Source organism: Phocoena sinus, chromosome 7 (assembly GCF_008692025.1).
Source record: "Phocoena sinus isolate mPhoSin1 chromosome 7, mPhoSin1.pri, whole genome shotgun sequence".
NCBI lineage: Eukaryota > Metazoa > Chordata > Mammalia > Artiodactyla > Phocoenidae > Phocoena > Phocoena sinus.
In genome coordinates this window covers 43605092-43622685 of record NC_045769.1, presented here as the reverse complement: position 1 = coordinate 43622685, position 17594 = coordinate 43605092, and the positions used below count along the sequence as shown (strand labels likewise).

General features: G+C 42.3%; 1 protein-coding gene across 3 annotated transcripts in view; it reads left to right on the top strand.

Annotated features, from left to right (window-relative positions):
- MYO1B (myosin IB) overlaps positions 1-17594 on the top strand; it is a 192528-nt gene that overhangs the window by 37746 nt on the left and 137188 nt on the right. For 2 of the 3 annotated variants that reach the window (XM_032638059.1, XM_032638060.1), the window contains exon 2: positions 1975-2118. In XM_032638059.1, the coding sequence (XP_032493950.1) occupies positions 1984-2118 (135 nt within the window). In that variant the 5' untranslated portion in view covers positions 1975-1983. Of the gene's footprint in view, positions 1-1974; positions 2119-17594 lie in introns of those variants that run through there. The other variant, XM_032638061.1, reaches the window with a different exon arrangement.

The following is a 17594-nucleotide window of genomic DNA, read 5'->3' as shown; positions in this document are numbered from 1 at the left end:
CACGGACTTGGCACGGGCCCAGCTGTCTACCCGGCTTCTGCTGCATCTCTAGAGAGTGGCAAGTACCCCTACCTCCACCTGGTTTATTTTGAAAGATCTGGCCTAGTTCAAAGTGCCTGAAACCATTCTTGGTACGACTATTGTTGGGTTTTAGCGATACCTGGGGCTATTTATTCCAGGTGTACTTGGTATGAAATTTAAAAAGACATTAACAAAAAGTTAACCCTGTTTTTCTTGTTTTGAATATTAAATACTTCTTTATTGGTTGCTTTCGTTTATGAGAGAATCTTGCTGCTTCTTCTTGGTTTCATTTTTTTGGCTTTTCAGTGCACACTTGAAAAAAAATTCTTTTTTTAATGGGTCAGAAATAAAGAATATGTTTGGGTTCATAGAAATCATTAATAATTAATAATAAAGAATTATGTAATTCCTGGTCTTTCCCAGTTCTCTTTAAAATAGCCCAACTAAATGTAGTTTCTTTTGCCTCTAAGAGACCTACTAGATGTTCTAGACTAGAATAGAGTACATTTATTTAAATTGCTAAGCCTTAAGCAAGAAGACTGACCTTTATAAGATATAGGATGCTTGAGTGACTCCTTCATGGAAAGAATTAAATGTACTCCCCTCTCAGTATTAGGGGCATGAATATATGTGAGTATTTATTAGTATCCTGAAATATTATTTAGTATTAGTATCCTGAAGTTAAACAAAATTGACTTCTGCATTGGAAGTATTTAGAGGGCATGGCCCAGATGAATTTAGTTCTACATCCGGATGATATTAGAGAAAGCAACATAACACACACACACACACACACACACACACACACACACTCGCCACACCTCGCCACACCACACCACACCACGCCCACACACTCTCCTAAATTCAGATAGTACTCTTGACAGTGATCAGATTTGAAGTCTTGGGCATTTAACATTCTGCTCTTGGGTGGCACCACGCACTTTAGAGTGGGAGCCCAGTGCTGCCTTTGCAGTGTGCCTGTGTTTTCCACTTGATAGGCTTTCACACTGAGCTAAAAGGAAACTAGTATTTCTGGTCTATTCGTTGCATGTTAATTCGGTTTTGCTGTTCTAGCGGTGTGTCTGTTGGAATGAGCGTTGAGAATATTGAGGTCACTCTTGGCAGGTTATATCATATAGGCAACCTTTGATTTTCAAGTGGGGTGTTATTATTTTCTTTATAAGTCAGCGTTGACTCCTGGAATGAAATTTCTCCCCATGGATATAGTGTTTTAAGTGGTGATTTAAGTTCTTTTGGCACAAAATGTAACACACTCCTAATTAACCATAAGCAGGATTTCTTAATCTCCCTGAGCTTCCTTATCTTAAAATGGGGATAATGATAACAACCTACCTCATAGAGTTGTGAGGATTAAATTAATTAATGCGTGGAAAGTTCTTGATGCAGCATCTGATATGTGACAAAAGTACTCAGTAAATGTTAGCATCATTTTTTAAACATTCTCTGGGAAGTGGCATTCTGCATTTCATCATGGAATACTGGGGGATGCCGTCTTCGGGCAGCAGGTTCCTGTGGGTTCAAGTCTGACATTGGTAGGCAAGGGCTAGTGGAAAGGGGTGGGTTGGGTTCTCTTGCTAGAGCTTTGCAACTTCTGGTTGGGCAGAGGAGATGGTCTACAGAAGAAAACGGTGACCCTGGCTTCCTAGTGGCTCTTTCTGTAGATGGACTTTGCTTGGGTTGATGACTGGGAGGGAGGTTTGTTTGTGGCAGCAGGTTGGCAAGTGGGGCTTCTAGCAGCTTGGCAGTGACTGCAGCTCCCGCAGAGGCTTCTGACGTAGGTTTTGGGGGCAGGGGCGGGGGCGGGTTACGACACTAATGAGGCAGGTGAGGGCCATTTGGAAATAGCAGTGTTTCATTTCTCCATCGGTGCTAAGAACCCATCTGAAATTATCTTGCTCATTTATATTGTCCCCCTTTCCCTCTTTCTTACAGCAAGAGACTATGGCCAAAATGGAGGTGAAAACGTCACTTCTGGACAATATGATTGGAGTTGGAGATATGGTTCTTTTAGAACCTCTCAATGAGGAGACCGTCATCAACAACCTCAAGAAACGGTTTGACCACAATGAGATATATGTGAGTGTGCACTGGAGGTCATCTGGGGGGGTTTAGACTTTGCATTTTGTGGCACAGAGCTGGTTTTTCTTCCTTAGACTCTTCTCTTTTTTCTGTTTGTTTATTGGAGTCCAGAGGTATTTGTTTATACCCTCAGGAAGAGTTTTGGGTTTGCTCATTTGGCACGTGAGTAACATCGCATTAGAGTCGCGTGAGTCTGCTTTCCACACGGTGTTTATAGAGGGCTGACTGTGCAGAGTGTTGCCCTGGATGTCGGGGGTGTTCTAAAACAAGTGGAAGACTTAGTTCTGCCCTCGGAGGAACATGTATTCAGGAGGAGGTTTGAAATCCACAGGCGTCTTCTTGGATACCTTCATAAGATTAGCAGCCTGACCTTTGAGAAGCTACTCATTAAGATGCAAGGCAGTCAAAAAAGACATAAACCTTCTTAACATTTGTAGTTAGTAGAGACAGGAGCAAATTACCAGATACGAATATGTGTTTGGTCCCTGGAGATTTGGGAATAGTCGTGTCCTGCTATACAAAAGTATCATGTCAGACACAAAAATGAAAACATATAAATATATACAGTAATAGAAATTTTATGTTGTAAAAATTCTTTATAAAGGATTTCATAGTGTTACTCTATTAAGTTTGTTAAATATATCTAAAACATGAGTCAAAAATGCTTTTATATATAGCTTTTCAGGAATTTGCATAAAGCACAGAAATTTGCATCTGTTCAGGTAGAGACATGTTAACTAAACCAAGGAGATGAAGATTCCCTGTACCAGCAGCTGAGAAGGAAGTGGATGGATGGGGTGGAAGTAGTTTTAATAGCTTCTGACTCGCTTCTGAGTTCTTTTCCCCCCATGTTGTAGTCTGTCTGTGTCTAGATATGAATTGGATTATTGGGACCATGCTTCATGTTTTTCTGTCTATCAGTGTGGGGACAGGAGGAGGAAATATAAGTAAATAAAACGAGAGAACGTAACTGATTATAACTTTGTAGAACTAACATATTTTTAAAAATTATATGCGAAGCTATATTTTATGTTGCCTATAGCTTTCCTTTCCAGATAGGCGATCATGTTTCAAGGATAATTTTGGATAATTAATTCTTTTTTAAAAAATTTATTTTATTTTTGGCTGCACTGGGTCTTTGTTGCTGCGTGCGGGCTTTTCTCTAGTTGAGGTGAGCGGAGCCTATTCTTCATTGTGGTGCATGGGCTTCTCATTGCGGTGGCTTCTCTTGTTGCAGAGCACGGGCTCTAGATGCGCGGGCTCAGTAGTTGTGGCCCGCGGGCTCTAGAGCGCAGGCTCAGTAGCTGTGGCGCACGGGCTTAGTTGTTCCGTGGCATGTGGGATCTTCCCAGACTAGGGCTCAAACCCGTGTCCCCTGCATTGGCAGGCGGATTCTTAACCACTGCTCCACCAGGGAAGCCTGGATAATTAATTTCTTAATGAAATAGGAGTCACCATCTGGGAACTGAACTTCCGGTCTTTCTGGATTTGATTGTTGGAGGTAGGGGGAGGTTGACAGTAACCTGAGATATATGGATACTGCTTTGGAATATTAATTTAGTAACTGGCTACTAAACTAACTAAGAGATGTAGTTATGTAAACTGCTGATTCAGATGGAAGAGGTATAAAACGCCATTGCTGTAGAGCAAGTGAGAGGTGTTGTTTGGTTTGGCAGTGAGGCCCCGTGTCACCTTTCCTCAAAGTGTAGTTCAGTTTTCAGGTGGGAAAACATCATGGTTCTGCAGCTTTAATTGAAAATGTGGTCTGATAGCAAATAAAAGACAGACTTTAAACATTGGTCTTTGAGATGGAGATAGGAGGCATCAGATATATCCTAACCGACGTTGGCTGATCATTTTTCTTTCTGGCTCTAAGAGGCACAATTCACTTTCAGCTGAATTGAGAATAGGGTGGAGAGTAGAACATTACATGCATTCAAATACCTGATTTGTTGTGCCCACTAAAAATAAAAGAATCTCCTTTTTAACAAAATGTCAAGTGTTAACATTCATGAGTCTTTAGCAGACGAACTCTCTGGGTTTCAGCCTTACATGATTTTATTTTCTGACTATTTTAGGAATGTTCTTTCTGGTATGAGACAAAAGCAGAAAATTGTTTTTTGCTTCCAGATATTCATATAATTAATGTTTTCCATCATACTTTGGGACTATTTTTTCCATGAGATGTGTGCCTTCATTTTGTAACTTTAAACACGTGTCATATTGGAGGATTGGGCATTCTCTATTTTAAGCAAAAAAGAAAAAACAAACAGCTTATAGGGTAATGTGTGTAGTATGATCTTATTTTTTTTAATGGGGGTTTATGGATGTGTACACATGTTTGTATATTTGTATGAGCGTAGAGAAAGCCATGCTAACTTTAGTACTATGCTAACTTTAGCATGGGTGGATTTAGGCATGCTAACTTCAGTGGGGTGGGTTGGGATCTGGGGACGGGGAAGAGTTATTACTCTTTTAGACCTCAGTATTATAGGGCTTGTTAAGTCAAGTATGTATTGGTTTTGTAATTTTGTTTTTTTTTTTTTGCGGTACGCGGGCCTCTCACTGTTGTGGCCTCTCCCATTGCGGAGCACAGGCTCTGGACACGCAGGCTCAGCGGCCATGGCTCACGGGCCCAGCCGCTCCGCGGCATGTGGGATCTTCCCGGACCGGGGCACGAACCCGTGTCCCCTGCATCGGCAGGCGGACTCTCAACCACTGTGCCACCAGGGAAGCCCTGGTTTTGTAATTTAAAAAAAATACTGTACGATAGATTTGATTACCCCACCTTACCCCGTGTAACCCCACATGATGTATATACTGCCCTTGGGAGATCTGTTTCTGGCCCTTATTCTGATAATCTTCCTGCTTTGCTTTTCTTCTTGGGTTGCTGAAAATTGTTCAGCTGATGCCAAAGGCCAAGTTAATGACATACAATATTTTACTATCTTGTATTTCACTTTGTTTTTTAATTCTTTCCCAGGAAGAGAAGGTACAGTTTTTAAAAATTTTTTATTATTTAGTCTCTGTTGTAGTCTCATAGCTTTACTTTATCCTATAAAATTGTGTGATGGTCTCGAGTGATCCATCATGCAAACATACTGAACAGTCATTTGTATGTTCAGAAGCCATGGTTGATAAGGGGGCCTGTGAACAGAGGGACGCTTGGCTCAGACTTTAGAACTCTGGCTGTACCCAGAGCTTTTGCCGCCTCTTGTGTGAGCCAGCTGTAGGTCAGGGGACCCTGTTCTTCCAACCTGCCCCCCACACCCCCGCTTTCACCACCATATCTAGAGGTAAGAAATATTCCCTGCCTTCACAGAGTTCTCACCAGATAAGAGTTATCAACTCTCTAGAGTATTTATAACCCCTAGTGATCCTCTGGATCTCCAGCCAGCTGAATCTGGAAGTGGAATCCTTGGTGATCCTGTCATACTAAACCTGAAGCTCTGGGTAGGCCAATGAGTCACATGTACTCCTCAAACTTACTGACTGTGGCCAGGTGACCAGAATGAGCTGAATGGCTTAAGAAAATGATGTCTGCTCCTAGGATTGGCGGAGGGTCAGTTTTTTCCAAAGTAGATGGGTTGTGTGTAAGTAGGTTGAATACTCTACTAAATCTCTCTATCAGCGTGTTAGGAAGAGGGAAGGGCAGTGGATGCTGATGAGGCCCTCTGCTGTAACCCCGTCACAGGCTTGGTAGGGAATTCTCTAGTGAAGTGGTTTTATTGGTGTTGCTACCATGCTGAAGGATATGTTCCATGAGAAGCATTTATGATTGGAATTCTAAGCTTCAGGTGCACCCAAAGGCATGCCTCTCAAGACTTTTCTCCTGGAGAACTCCTTATGGTAGAGAAGAGTAGGGACTTCCCTGGCGGTCCAGTGGTTAAGACACCACGCTTCCATTGCAGGGGGCACAGGTTCAATCCTTGGTCAAGGAGCTAAGATCCCGTATGCCTCATGGTGTGGCCAAAAAAAAAAGGAGAAGAGTAAAAAGGACCCTGGGGTGGGTAGTTGAAGTCTGTCCACTTTAGGGAAATACTGTTGAAATCTTTGCTTCCAAAGTCATTCAGAGTTTTATTCTATTCTGTAATGCATATCATATGGTTTTGTTTTAATCTACTCTACTCCTTGCAACCCTTATTTGAATAAGAAGTATTTTTGGTGCTGACAAGTAGTTGTAGTTTGTTTTCTATCTGAATTGTCAGGTTGGGGATCATCTAGATATAAGAGGTCTGAATTAGTCCAATTTTAGGATCTTATGTTAGACTACTTGTAGTTGTAAGAGGACTGCTTTGAAAGTCTAGTAAAAATTGTCTTGATTTTTAGGAGTTGGTACTAGAATTAGGATCCCCGTAAAAATAGGATCCAGTACTTCTATGAAAGATAGTAAAGTGCATGCTTCAGGATTATGTCTTCTTTGCTTTGAGTTGGGTTCACACACTTGTTTAAAAAGCCCAGAGTTGGTTCAACACCCTGTCTGTAGCCGGGCAGAGTCTCTAAATCTGAGACAGTTCCAGATGTTGACGTGGTCCTTGCAGGAGGGCTGTTCCATTGGAGATGGAGGTGGATCAGGTAAGAACAGATAGAGGGAATGTTGGCCCAGTGGGGTAACACACAGGGTCAGAGACTGTTTGCTTTGATTCCTCACTCTTGGCCGAGTGCAGTGCAGGCTGGGCCCAGCTGCAGGACGTGCTCCAGCAGTCTCTGTGGGGTCGGTGGTGAGAAATGCTGGTTGTGACATTCCTAAGCGCCGCTCTTCTGTATTCTTTCTGTCCTTTGTCAGAGCTTCTTCTGGCCTCCCCACCCCCGTCCACAGCCAGATGGGATGGTGGCAAGATTTCATGTGAACTTGGTATGCAGGAGACCCAGCCAGACGTGATTCTGTTTTTAGGGTGACTGGTCAGGACTGTGGTTCCATTCAGGAACAGGAAAGCTGCAATTTAAGCAAGAACAAGGCCCAGGGCAAATTTGGAAACTAAAGAACCAAGGTGTCCATTCTCTGACAGGAAGTATTTTTGGTACTAACAAGTAGATTTAGTTTGTTTTCTATCTGAATTGTCAGGTGGGGATCATCCAGATATAGAGGTCTGAATTAGTCCAATTTTAGAATCTTAAGTTAAACTACTTGTAGATGTAAGAGTGACTGCTTTGAAAGTCTAGTAAAAATTGTCTTAATTTTTAGAAGTTGGTAGTAGAATTAGGATCTCCGTAAGGATGGGATCCAATACTCTTATGAAAAATATTCAAATGTAAGTACAATATATTTGGTTTAAAATATTGGAAAGTAAATGAAAATAATACTAATTAACATTTATTTGACTAATAATAGAAAAGGAAGGTGCTTATATTGATATCCTCGGATAAAAGGTAGAGAGTAGACCAAGGGTCCCTGCTTTGTTTCTCTTATTTGCCTTAACTCAGGGACAGGCAGGAAAGAGTTCCTTGGTCGGGGCTGGAGGTGGTCTTCGGGCTGTCTGTCTTTTCCTACTTAGAATTTTATATGAAACACTCAGAGGACAACTAGTATTGCTAGAAATAGCCCTTCTGAGCTGAAGATTCAGTAAGTTTTGTGACCCTTTAGAGGTTCTTTTAGAATAAACACTTAGTTATATTGTGGAAACACAGGAAAAAATAATTTGGTTACTGTTTGAAACAACCAATGAGATTATAAGTAAAATACGTAAAATTTTTATACACCCAAGTCAGCCACAAAGTTATATTTAAGGGTGCTGGCTGAGCACAATAAATGAGGTAAACATAAAAAAAATACTAGTTAACATTTATATATTTATTTTAAGTGTCAAAACCACTTTTCATTTGTATACATGAAAATTCCTACCTTTTGGGGATAACATTATTCCTGAGAATTCAGTATAAATGGTGTATTAGTTTTCTCTTGCCGCAGAATAGATTGCCCCAAACTTAGTGACTTAAAATAACATACATGTATTATCTGACTCTTTCTGTGGGACAGGCATTCGGGCATGGCTTAGCTGGGTCCTCTGTTTGGGGTCTCACCAGGCTGTCATCAAGGTGTCAGCCAGGACTGCAGTCTTGTTCGGGGCTCGGCACTTTTCCAAGCTCACGGGGCTGTTGGCAGAGAGTAGGGCTGGAGTTCGTATGCCCAGCTTAGTGTTATTCCTACCCAGATGTTCTCTAAATTTTTTTCTTTTTAAAATTTCCTTTAAACAGCCTTAAAAAAGTTACACAAGTAACAAATGCTTTTGGGAAAAAAAAATGAGATAGCATAGGGATACATAACATAAAAATGTAATTTTCTTATCTCAGCCTTAAAAAAATTACACAAGTAACAAATGGTTTGGGGAAAAAAACATAACATAAAAATGTAATTTTCTTATCTCAGTACCCCAGTCCCATTTCCAGAAGTAATGGTAGTTGGGTGGGTCATCTTCCAGATTATGTAAGTTTGATTAAAAATTAAATTTGTTTTGGTTTTAGAGTTGGAAGTAGAAGGTTCTTCTTCTTCTAGGTGGATGGGCCTTTACCCAGAGAACCCAGGCCCAGCAAATTTGAGTGAAACAAGAACCTTCTTTAATGCCACCTCCCCTCCCACCATGACCAAGTGGGGGAAGGAAGGTGGACTCCTGAGCTGGTGAAATGAAATGCCTAGACTTGACTGTGTCTGAGGGGTTCACCAAATGCAGACTCAGCCTGCGCGGCTCGTTGAAAAGGTAGACAATTAAGGAAACATGGAGAACAACTTGTGTGTGTTTTCAAGAGTGTAGCTTTGGTTTTTGGAATGGAGTCACAGCATTAGGGGGCTAGATAGAGCTGGGGAACAACAGCAGATCATGAGGCTGTTGTGTCTAGTTTCGGAGCACAGTCTGTCTCTTGGACAGTTTTGTAATACTTTTCAAAACAATCATTTTTGGTAAAAGCTTGCCAGTTTCAACCTGTCCAAGCTCCCTTAAAACCTTTGGTGATTCGAAAAATTCTTCCTCTTAGAACTTGCAAAATGGCATGAGTTTATCTGTTATCTGCCAAGCTATATAGTACTTGATATATTTGAATAATATTTATAATATATTAATTTAAATGTTCTGATTGAAGCCGTACTTGAAGTTCGATTTGGAGGAAATTAAGGCCCAACTTCAGGTCTGCAGAAGTGTCATCTTTTGGTGGCAGTGTGGTGGGTACTAGGAAGCAAGGACCTGAGCTCCAGTCCTGGCTCTGTTACTTACCATCTGTGAGACCTGGAACAAGTACTTTAACTCCTAGGAGAGTGTTTTCTTATTGGTAAAATGATAAACAATGACAGTTAACACATATTAAGTCCTTATTGGTACAATATGCTATTCTAAGCACTTTACATGTACTTGTTTATTTAAGTTTTACTAGAGTCCTATGCACTGAAGGTTTTCAAATTATCTTCATTTTACATATGAGGAAACTGAGGCTCAGAAAGGCTAAGTGACCTTTCCAAGGTCACACAGCGAGTAGGTGATGGAGCTGGGATTCATATCCAGGAAGTCTGGCTCTGTAGTTCATGCTCTTAATAATGGTCCTGCTAAGTTTATGCAGTTACCATGTGCATCAGTGATACCACTAATAGGGAAGCATTCTCAGCCTGCAAAGTGCTGTTCAACATAACTGAGTATGATATTGAGTGTATAGGTTTTGGAGCAGGGCAGCCTCAACAACCCAGACAAAGAATTGAAGAGATAATCCGCATTCCTGCCACGTGTTGAGTTAGCATTCAACAGTGCAGTGACGTGAACTAGTGTGACAGGGAACAAGTGCGTTCAGTTCTAAAGTCGTAGGTGCTCTCTAGTCAAAGAAAAGTGATAGCAACCGTTAGGATGGTGTGTTCCTCTCTGGAAGGTGGGAGACGATCTTGGGAGGAGATGGGTTTTCGTCCTGTTCACTGGATGGCAGGTGATTGATAGCTGCACAAAGTCCTTTACCATTAAGAGCACATCGTAGAGGGACTTCCTCCCTGGTGGTCCAGTGGTTAAGACTCCGTGCTTCCACTGCAGGGGGCACAGGTTAGAACCGTGGTCCGGGAACTAAAAGCCTGCATGCCGCAGGGCACAGCCAGAAAAAAAAAAAAAAGAGCACAGAGTAGAGGAGGAAGAAGCAATTCCCCACAAGAGCCATGTGGCTGATTCATGCGGCTGATTCACCCCTCCCCTCTACACACACATCTCTTTCTGCTCTTAGATTTATAGTACAGATAAGTATTAACGATAATCCTAATTTCTAAAGAGAGGCTGTTTTGTGCATCCAACTCTGTTGTGGCATATTGGGCAAGGCATGGGCCTTTGGCAGACAGACCAAGGTTGTGTCTTGGTCACTCACAACCACTGTGACCATTGAAGTAATTGAGGGTCAGTTCTCTCATCTGTAAAATAGGTATCATGATGCTTATCTTGTTGAGTTGTTTTGGAGATTAAGGGGCATTTTATTTTATTGATTTATTGATTGATTGATTGATTGCGGTACGCGGGCCTCTCACTGCTGTGGCCTCTCCCGTTGCAGAGCACAGGCTCCGGATGCGCAGGCTCAGTGGCCATGGCTCACGGGCCTAGCCGCTCCGCGGCACGTGGGATCCTCCCGGACCAGGGCACGAACCCGTGTTCCCTGCATCAGCAGGCGGACTGTCAACCACTGCGCCACCAGGGAAACCCCTAAGGGGCATTTTAGCCCGGTGCTTGACATATAGTTGGAATGGAGTACCTGACCACATGACCATCTGAAAAACTTGGAAACCCAGCATGACTTTTCTTCAAGATTTCAGACCCTGAGCTTTTCTTATGATTAGAATTTTCTCTCTCTCCCCTTCCCTGACTCTCTCGTTGCCTCTCCCCTCCCTCCCTTTTTCCCTACCCCCTCCTACTTTGGTATTCATTACACAGATTTCACTTTTGTTGGATTACTACTTTCAATTAGCCACGTAATATTATTTTCAAGACTTGTAGCTGGTAGCATACCTGTAACACAGGACCACTCTGTACCTTTAGTTAAGAGACTCTTACTAGGTCTGGAGAATGATACATATTTGGAAAATACTTGTTCCTTACAGAGCAACGAAGATAAGGTAGTATTGTGTTATCCTGCTCTGAAATAAAGGCTGCCCGAAGTGATATTTTTAGCCGGTATTTCGGCGTGGCATAGAACTCATATCTAGTTCTTTAATTCATAGTCTGAAATGACTGCAGCACAGGAACAAAGGATTATAATATGATGGTAGTTAAGGCATGTCTCAGACTACACCGACAGGGACCATGCCTGACAAGCTTGCCTGATCTAAGGCCAGTGATTTAGCACAGCATAGATAAACAGATGAATAGGGCTTGAATCTCTTCTCAAACTTTGAGTTGAGAAATACTGAAACAAATAAAATACCAACAGAAGCAGACGCCAGGAGTCATGATGTGGTGAGGCCACGATGGGCCGTGTGTAGGCAGAGACTGTGAATAAGAGTCTTTGCAACAGGCCAGCTTTGGAGTAGAAAGTGAGAAGACCAGTCAGTAGCAGGCCCAGAGGAAGCAGAAATGTGAGTAGGGGATGAGCACATTGATAGTGGGACTGGAAAGGAAGTCTTCACAAACTTGTGTTGCTTTGTTCCATAATGTGGCCTCACAGCCATCCATACTCACTTTTGGGTCCCAGCTTTTCTTGTAGCTCGGTAATGGGTTCCTCGGGGGGTTCCTGGGTATGTGATTATCACAGTAAAGCCTTCAGTACTTGATGTAACTTGAGGGCATCTCTGTGCCCAGCAGCTGACAGAGCCTGACAAATCATACTTCTCTATTCTTACATCACAGACCTTGGTGTAGAGCTTTGGCGTGAAACTGCCCCTGCTACTACTTGTGAGACCTTGAGCAAGTCTTTAAAACCTTCTAATGCCTTTAGTTTCTTCCTCTGTGAGAATTAGGCTGTCATTATTGGTTATATGTATCACAGATCTGTTCTTAGATGGGGGTGTGAGGTGTATGTCTGAATTCCACTGTTTTAGATTTAAGACCCAGATAGAAGCCTAAATCAGTTATTGACCTTATGTTTGTAATTTTTCACTTAGGCAGTTTTTCACAATTTTGAACTGTGTCTGAAAAACCAACCAGAGCGTATGGTAGACCAAACTGTGTCTTTAAAAAAAAACAATTAAGACAAAAGCCCTCTTCAGGGAAATTTGGGAAATCTTACAGATGGCTAAATTAAAAATGCTGCGACACATAATGTCTTGATGTCTTGTGATCAGATTCCCAGGATCCGAGACCCAAGAAGAGGGTGAATTCCTCTGTGTGAAGTGAATAGCGTGTTGTCATTTCTGAAGATTCCACCAGCTTGCCTTGTATAGCCGTTTTCTCTGTATCCCAGGCTTTTCCTGCTAGCTTCATTAAGACCATACGTACCTCATGTGCCCCTCTGATAACTCATCCATTCCCTGTATACAGAGAGCATTTGGTAAGACTTCAGCATCATAGGACTCCTCTATGAATTTAGCTGAGATACTAACGTGTATTGTAGGCTTTTGAGTCCTGATTTGGCTATTTACTGTGGCCAAAAATTCGAGTAGAGCCAAACTCACAGTGGGTAACATTTATGAGATGCTTGCTATATGTGTCAGGTGGTTCGGGCTTTAACGCACAATCTCATTTAATCCTCAGATTTAGACAGGAGGAACCAGTATCGTCCTCCTTGTCCAGATGATGAAACTGGGATTTGGAGAGGTTCAGTAATGTGCCCAGGTTCACACAAAACTGAAAAACTTTGCTAGATAACTTGGAGCTAAGGTTTACACAATATTTCAAATACATTTGAAGCCTTGTCATACTGTATGACATAGAATCTGAGCAAAGAGCTCAAAAACACTTAAGTCAGGGTGACTTGGATTCAAGTTCAGTCAGTTTCATCATCTAACCCCCCTTACCCCACACACTGACTTTTACTTCAAAACTGCTCTCAGACTGAAGCTCAGACTGCTCACTCTGACATTTGAGGCTGTCTGAAATTTGATTCCAGTCTTACTTTCTAAGCTATTACTCACAGGAGGTCTTTGCTTGAGGCAAGCTGTTTCATCCCCTGTGTCTGAAATGTGGTTGGGTGGGCCTTTAGGCTGCTATCCATGTTTTAATCCATGTTATAGCCTGTGTAGAATTTCCTTTTTTTTAAGGCTGAATAATATTCCATTGTATCTGTACACCATACTTCGTTTACCCATTCATCCGTCAGTGGGCGCTTGGGTTACTTCTACCTTTTGGCAGTTGTGAACAATGCTACAGTTGAACCTGGGTGTACAGATATCTGCTTTGAGTCTCTAGCAATTCATACTTCAAAAAAATACATTTTGAAGAATACAACTATCCTAGTGAAAAATTTTTAAAAAGGGCAGGGTTCAACTATGACCTAAAAACCAGAATCTCACATGCTGCTCTTCGGTGGAATGTTACTTTATCCAAATCTTGCCCATCCTTTTAGACCTACCCAAATCCTGTGACTTCTCCGGAGCATTCTTGGACCTCTGCAGTTGACAGTGACCTTTCCTTCGTTTAAACCCAAAGCACTCCTTTAGGCAGTAAGAAAAGAAAGACTAATGCACTCATTTAGCTAGGAATCACTTAAATCCTGTTGCATCTGTTTTTGTGCCTACGGCGGTTAACCCTTAAATTTTATGTTTTATGATATAAAAGTCTCACCTCCTAAGCTCTATTATAATCTCCCAGGGGCACAGGCCACAGGAGTGTCCTGTATTTTCACCACGCCTAAGATGATGTTTTGCTTAAGGAAGGCTCTTGATAAATTCGTTGCTTGCTTGTTAAGATGGTTGTAGCCTAAATTCAGTCAAGGAAATCAATGCGGTTGTGCAGCCACGTGAAGGGTTATTTTTATCTGAGTCCTGATCCATCCTGGATTTGAACTGTTATTACTTTAGAGGTGAAAGAAACATGGCTTGGAGACTGGGACTTGGAGAACTCCAGCACATTCTTGAATATTTTTTTTAAGACATTTTAGACTAAATACTTAGCATTAAGTGAGGTATTTAAATAAACATTACCTGTTGCATTGCCACCTTCCTGATTCATTTCTCTGAAGTTAAAGGATGATTGTGACACAACGTCTTGCATTTCTTCAAGAGGTAGGCACAACTTGATGTGCTGGGATAAACATTGAAAAAAAAAATTCTTTTCTGTTGAGATAAAAAAATTTCCCTGTAACTAGAAGATCTTTTCTCCCCCTTTCTTTTTTGTTTATTCCTGGTGGTGTAAGGATTTCAGCATTCTGCAGATAGTCAAAAGGGAGGCTTATGCCCAACAGAGTAGCTCTCTATTATACAAAGGCGAAGACGCCCGGGGAAGGTGTTGTACAACACAAGTTGCTGTGATGAGGTGTTCTTGGCCACTTTTTGCCAAAGCTTTCCAGGCCTGACAGCATGGCTTGTGTGCTCTAATGAAAAGAGAACAGATTCTTGGCTCCTGGTCCTGATTCCACTTTTGTTAGATAATGTGGTCATACCACTTAACTTCTTTGTGCTCCATTGTTATGGACATTGAAATGGAGACTTCATTTCTGCCTCACGGGGATTTAGGAAGAGTTTAGTAAAAAGGTGCTTCAGTGTATATTATATATCAGAACTATAATAACTCTGGGGATGAGTTTTTAAGAAACTGCAGTGACGATTTGTAAACAAGTCGCCGAAAGTCATTCTGAGGAAAATAAGAAGCTGGTAGATAGGCAGATGGGATGCCTAGTTAGAGTCTCAACAGAGCAGGGGCTTTACAAATATTTTGGAAGAATTTGATATTTGGAGAGAAGCCTCCAAGTACTCATCATGGTGAAAAGAAGTCATTATAGGATTTCCTTATGTGTATTTTATGGTTTAGTTATAATTTTATTTTCAATTTCATTGAAATATAAACTTTCAGGGTTAGGGCTTCTTAAGATCTTAATGTTGCCCTGAGAAGAACTATGATATGAAAGGTGTGAAAATCTTGTGACTTTTCTGTTGTGTACTAACGTTTCCTTTACCTGGCATCGTGGAGGAACGTGTGTACGGTACTGCATAATGGAGATGCACAAAATATTAAAACTGTGCTTCACTATTTAACTTGAAACAAGTGTTTTTGGTTGGATATCTTTCCAAAATGTATTTATTGCATACGTCCTTGTTGTCGAAAACAGAATACTGGCTGTCTCATTTTGGCCCTTGGTTGTTAGGCCGTGTTCTGACTCAGTGCTGTAATAAGGCACTCAGGGCCCACTGAGCCGAGCAGTTGGTTCTTATTCTGAACAACTCTTCATTTTTATACTTTTAGAATTATTTTGATCACTTCTTACTCCTTTCTTTCCTTCTCTGTCTCTCTTTTTTATCCTTTTTCTGTCTCTTTCTCCATTAGTGGCCGCTGTTTCTTTGCTTAGGGCGGGAGCTTTTAACCTGCTGTATCAACTGTGTGCAAACTCTTATGTGCATATATTATATGTGTGTTTTTTGGGGGGAGAAGGTTCATAGCTTTCATTGGCCTCTCAAAGCCATCAACAACTAGAAAAAGATTAAGAAGTGCTCTGTGGCAGTATTTTTTAAACTGCAAGCTTCAGCCATTAAGTGAGGAAGACCGTTTAGTGGGTTAGGACCAGCAGTTTTAAAACATTTTGTAATGAATAGAATTGAACAAAGGATATCAGTACATTGCACATGATAAGGATATTTATGATTTTGTGAAACTTATTTCATACATATGTATGCACATATGTGTATGTAAATACACACTCAAACACACATACTTGGTTGTGACGCCAATTTTATTTTTTACAGTGAGTCATAGTCAAACATTTGAAACATACTGCCATGAGAAGGCCCCAACTTACAGATGTTGCCGCTGTTTCTCTGTAGTGTGCTGAGATGCTGTATGCCAAGTTTATTATAAATGTGGCTGAAATGAAAGGGTAGCCAGAAGAATTTCCTTTTGTTCTTGAAATGTTGACAGAATTAATTACATAGGACAATTTAAAGGGGAAGGTAAAATAGAAGATAGACCAACAGCGACAGCTGCATTTGAAAGTAAAACCTGGTCCTGTGAGCCCTGAGGGTGAAGGCTACAAGCAGTGGGGTTTTTGTGTGTGTGTGTGTGTGTGTGTGTGTGTGTGTGTGTGTGTGTGTGTGTGTGTGTTACGCGGGCCTCTCACTGTTGTGGCCTCTCCCGTTGTGGATACGCAGGCTCAGCGGCCATGGCTCACGGGCCCAGCCACTCCGCGGCACGTGGGATCCTCCCGGACCGGGGCACGAACCCGCGTCCCCTGCATCGGCAGGTGGACTCTCAACCACTGCGCCACCAGGGAAGCCCCCAAGCAGTGGTTTTTAACTCTGGTTACACGTTTCTTTTTCCGGGGAGACTGTACGAGATGCAGATGCCTGGCCCTTCTCCCGACCACTGAAATAGAATCTCTGAGGATGGGGTTCTGGAAGAACTTTCTTATGGAATGAAATGCGTGATCCTTGGGTTATATATCTGTCAGGGACCTTTCCTCTGGCTTCTGGATTGTGGTCTGGAGAGTGGCGGTTGCTGGATGACCATCCTCCAGAAAAGACTTCCGTTTTCGCTGTAATCACAGTAGGAGCACTCGAGTATTATTTGGTTATTCACAAGGCATCTGTTCTGGAATTCTAGAGATATCTGAAATACGAAGACAGGGATTGTTTTGACTTAGGAGTGTTTGTACATTCTTGGTTTAATGTCTGCCCTTGAGAAGTGAAAGATAAACTTGTTAATTGAATATGCCATTTGTAGAAAGGTAGAGCCTTTCCTTTCCCTCTTCCCTTTTCCTTTGCTCTTCTTCTTGTCTTGTCCCCTCCCCTCCCCTCCCCTCCCTTCCCCTCCCCTCCCCTCCCCTCCCCTTCCCTCCCCTCCCCTCCCCTCCCCTTCCCTCCCCTCCCCTTCCCTCCCCTTCCCTCCCCTTCCCTTTCCCCTCCTAGATGTCAGAGGCTGGTTCCGCAGGGTGGTGAGAGTGGAGGTGGCCTTCTGTTGTCAGGGTGGTGTGCACACTTCAGGACTTGGGGTGCTGGGGGCCCGGAGCATGGAGGTTGTGAACTAGGTTGGCCGGGATGGCTAGGAGGTTGTTTCCACTGAGGAAATAAGTACATTGATTGAGCTCATCCATCCATCCATCCATTGAGGGTCATGAGAGCCAGACTTGTCTCAGTTGGAGAAGGTAGATAGAACCTAATTGCTAAGTAGTTTTTGCCGTTATGAGAAAGGAGTCCTTTTTGGTGTAATCGGCCTAATAGAAGAGCAGGCTCTGGATTCCAGTAGGAGTTGCTCTGTGAGCCATTTGGGACCTAGGGACCAGGTGGAATGTGAGCGCAGCCCAGAAGTGGTCTGGTGGGAATGAGCTAAGCTGCTGGAGGCCTTTTGTGGGCTCTCTCACTGGCACCATCCGAGTCCGCAGTAGCTCGTTGGTGCTGGACCCAGTACATACCTACCTCTTATTTCCAGTCGAGTGAGTGAGTGGAA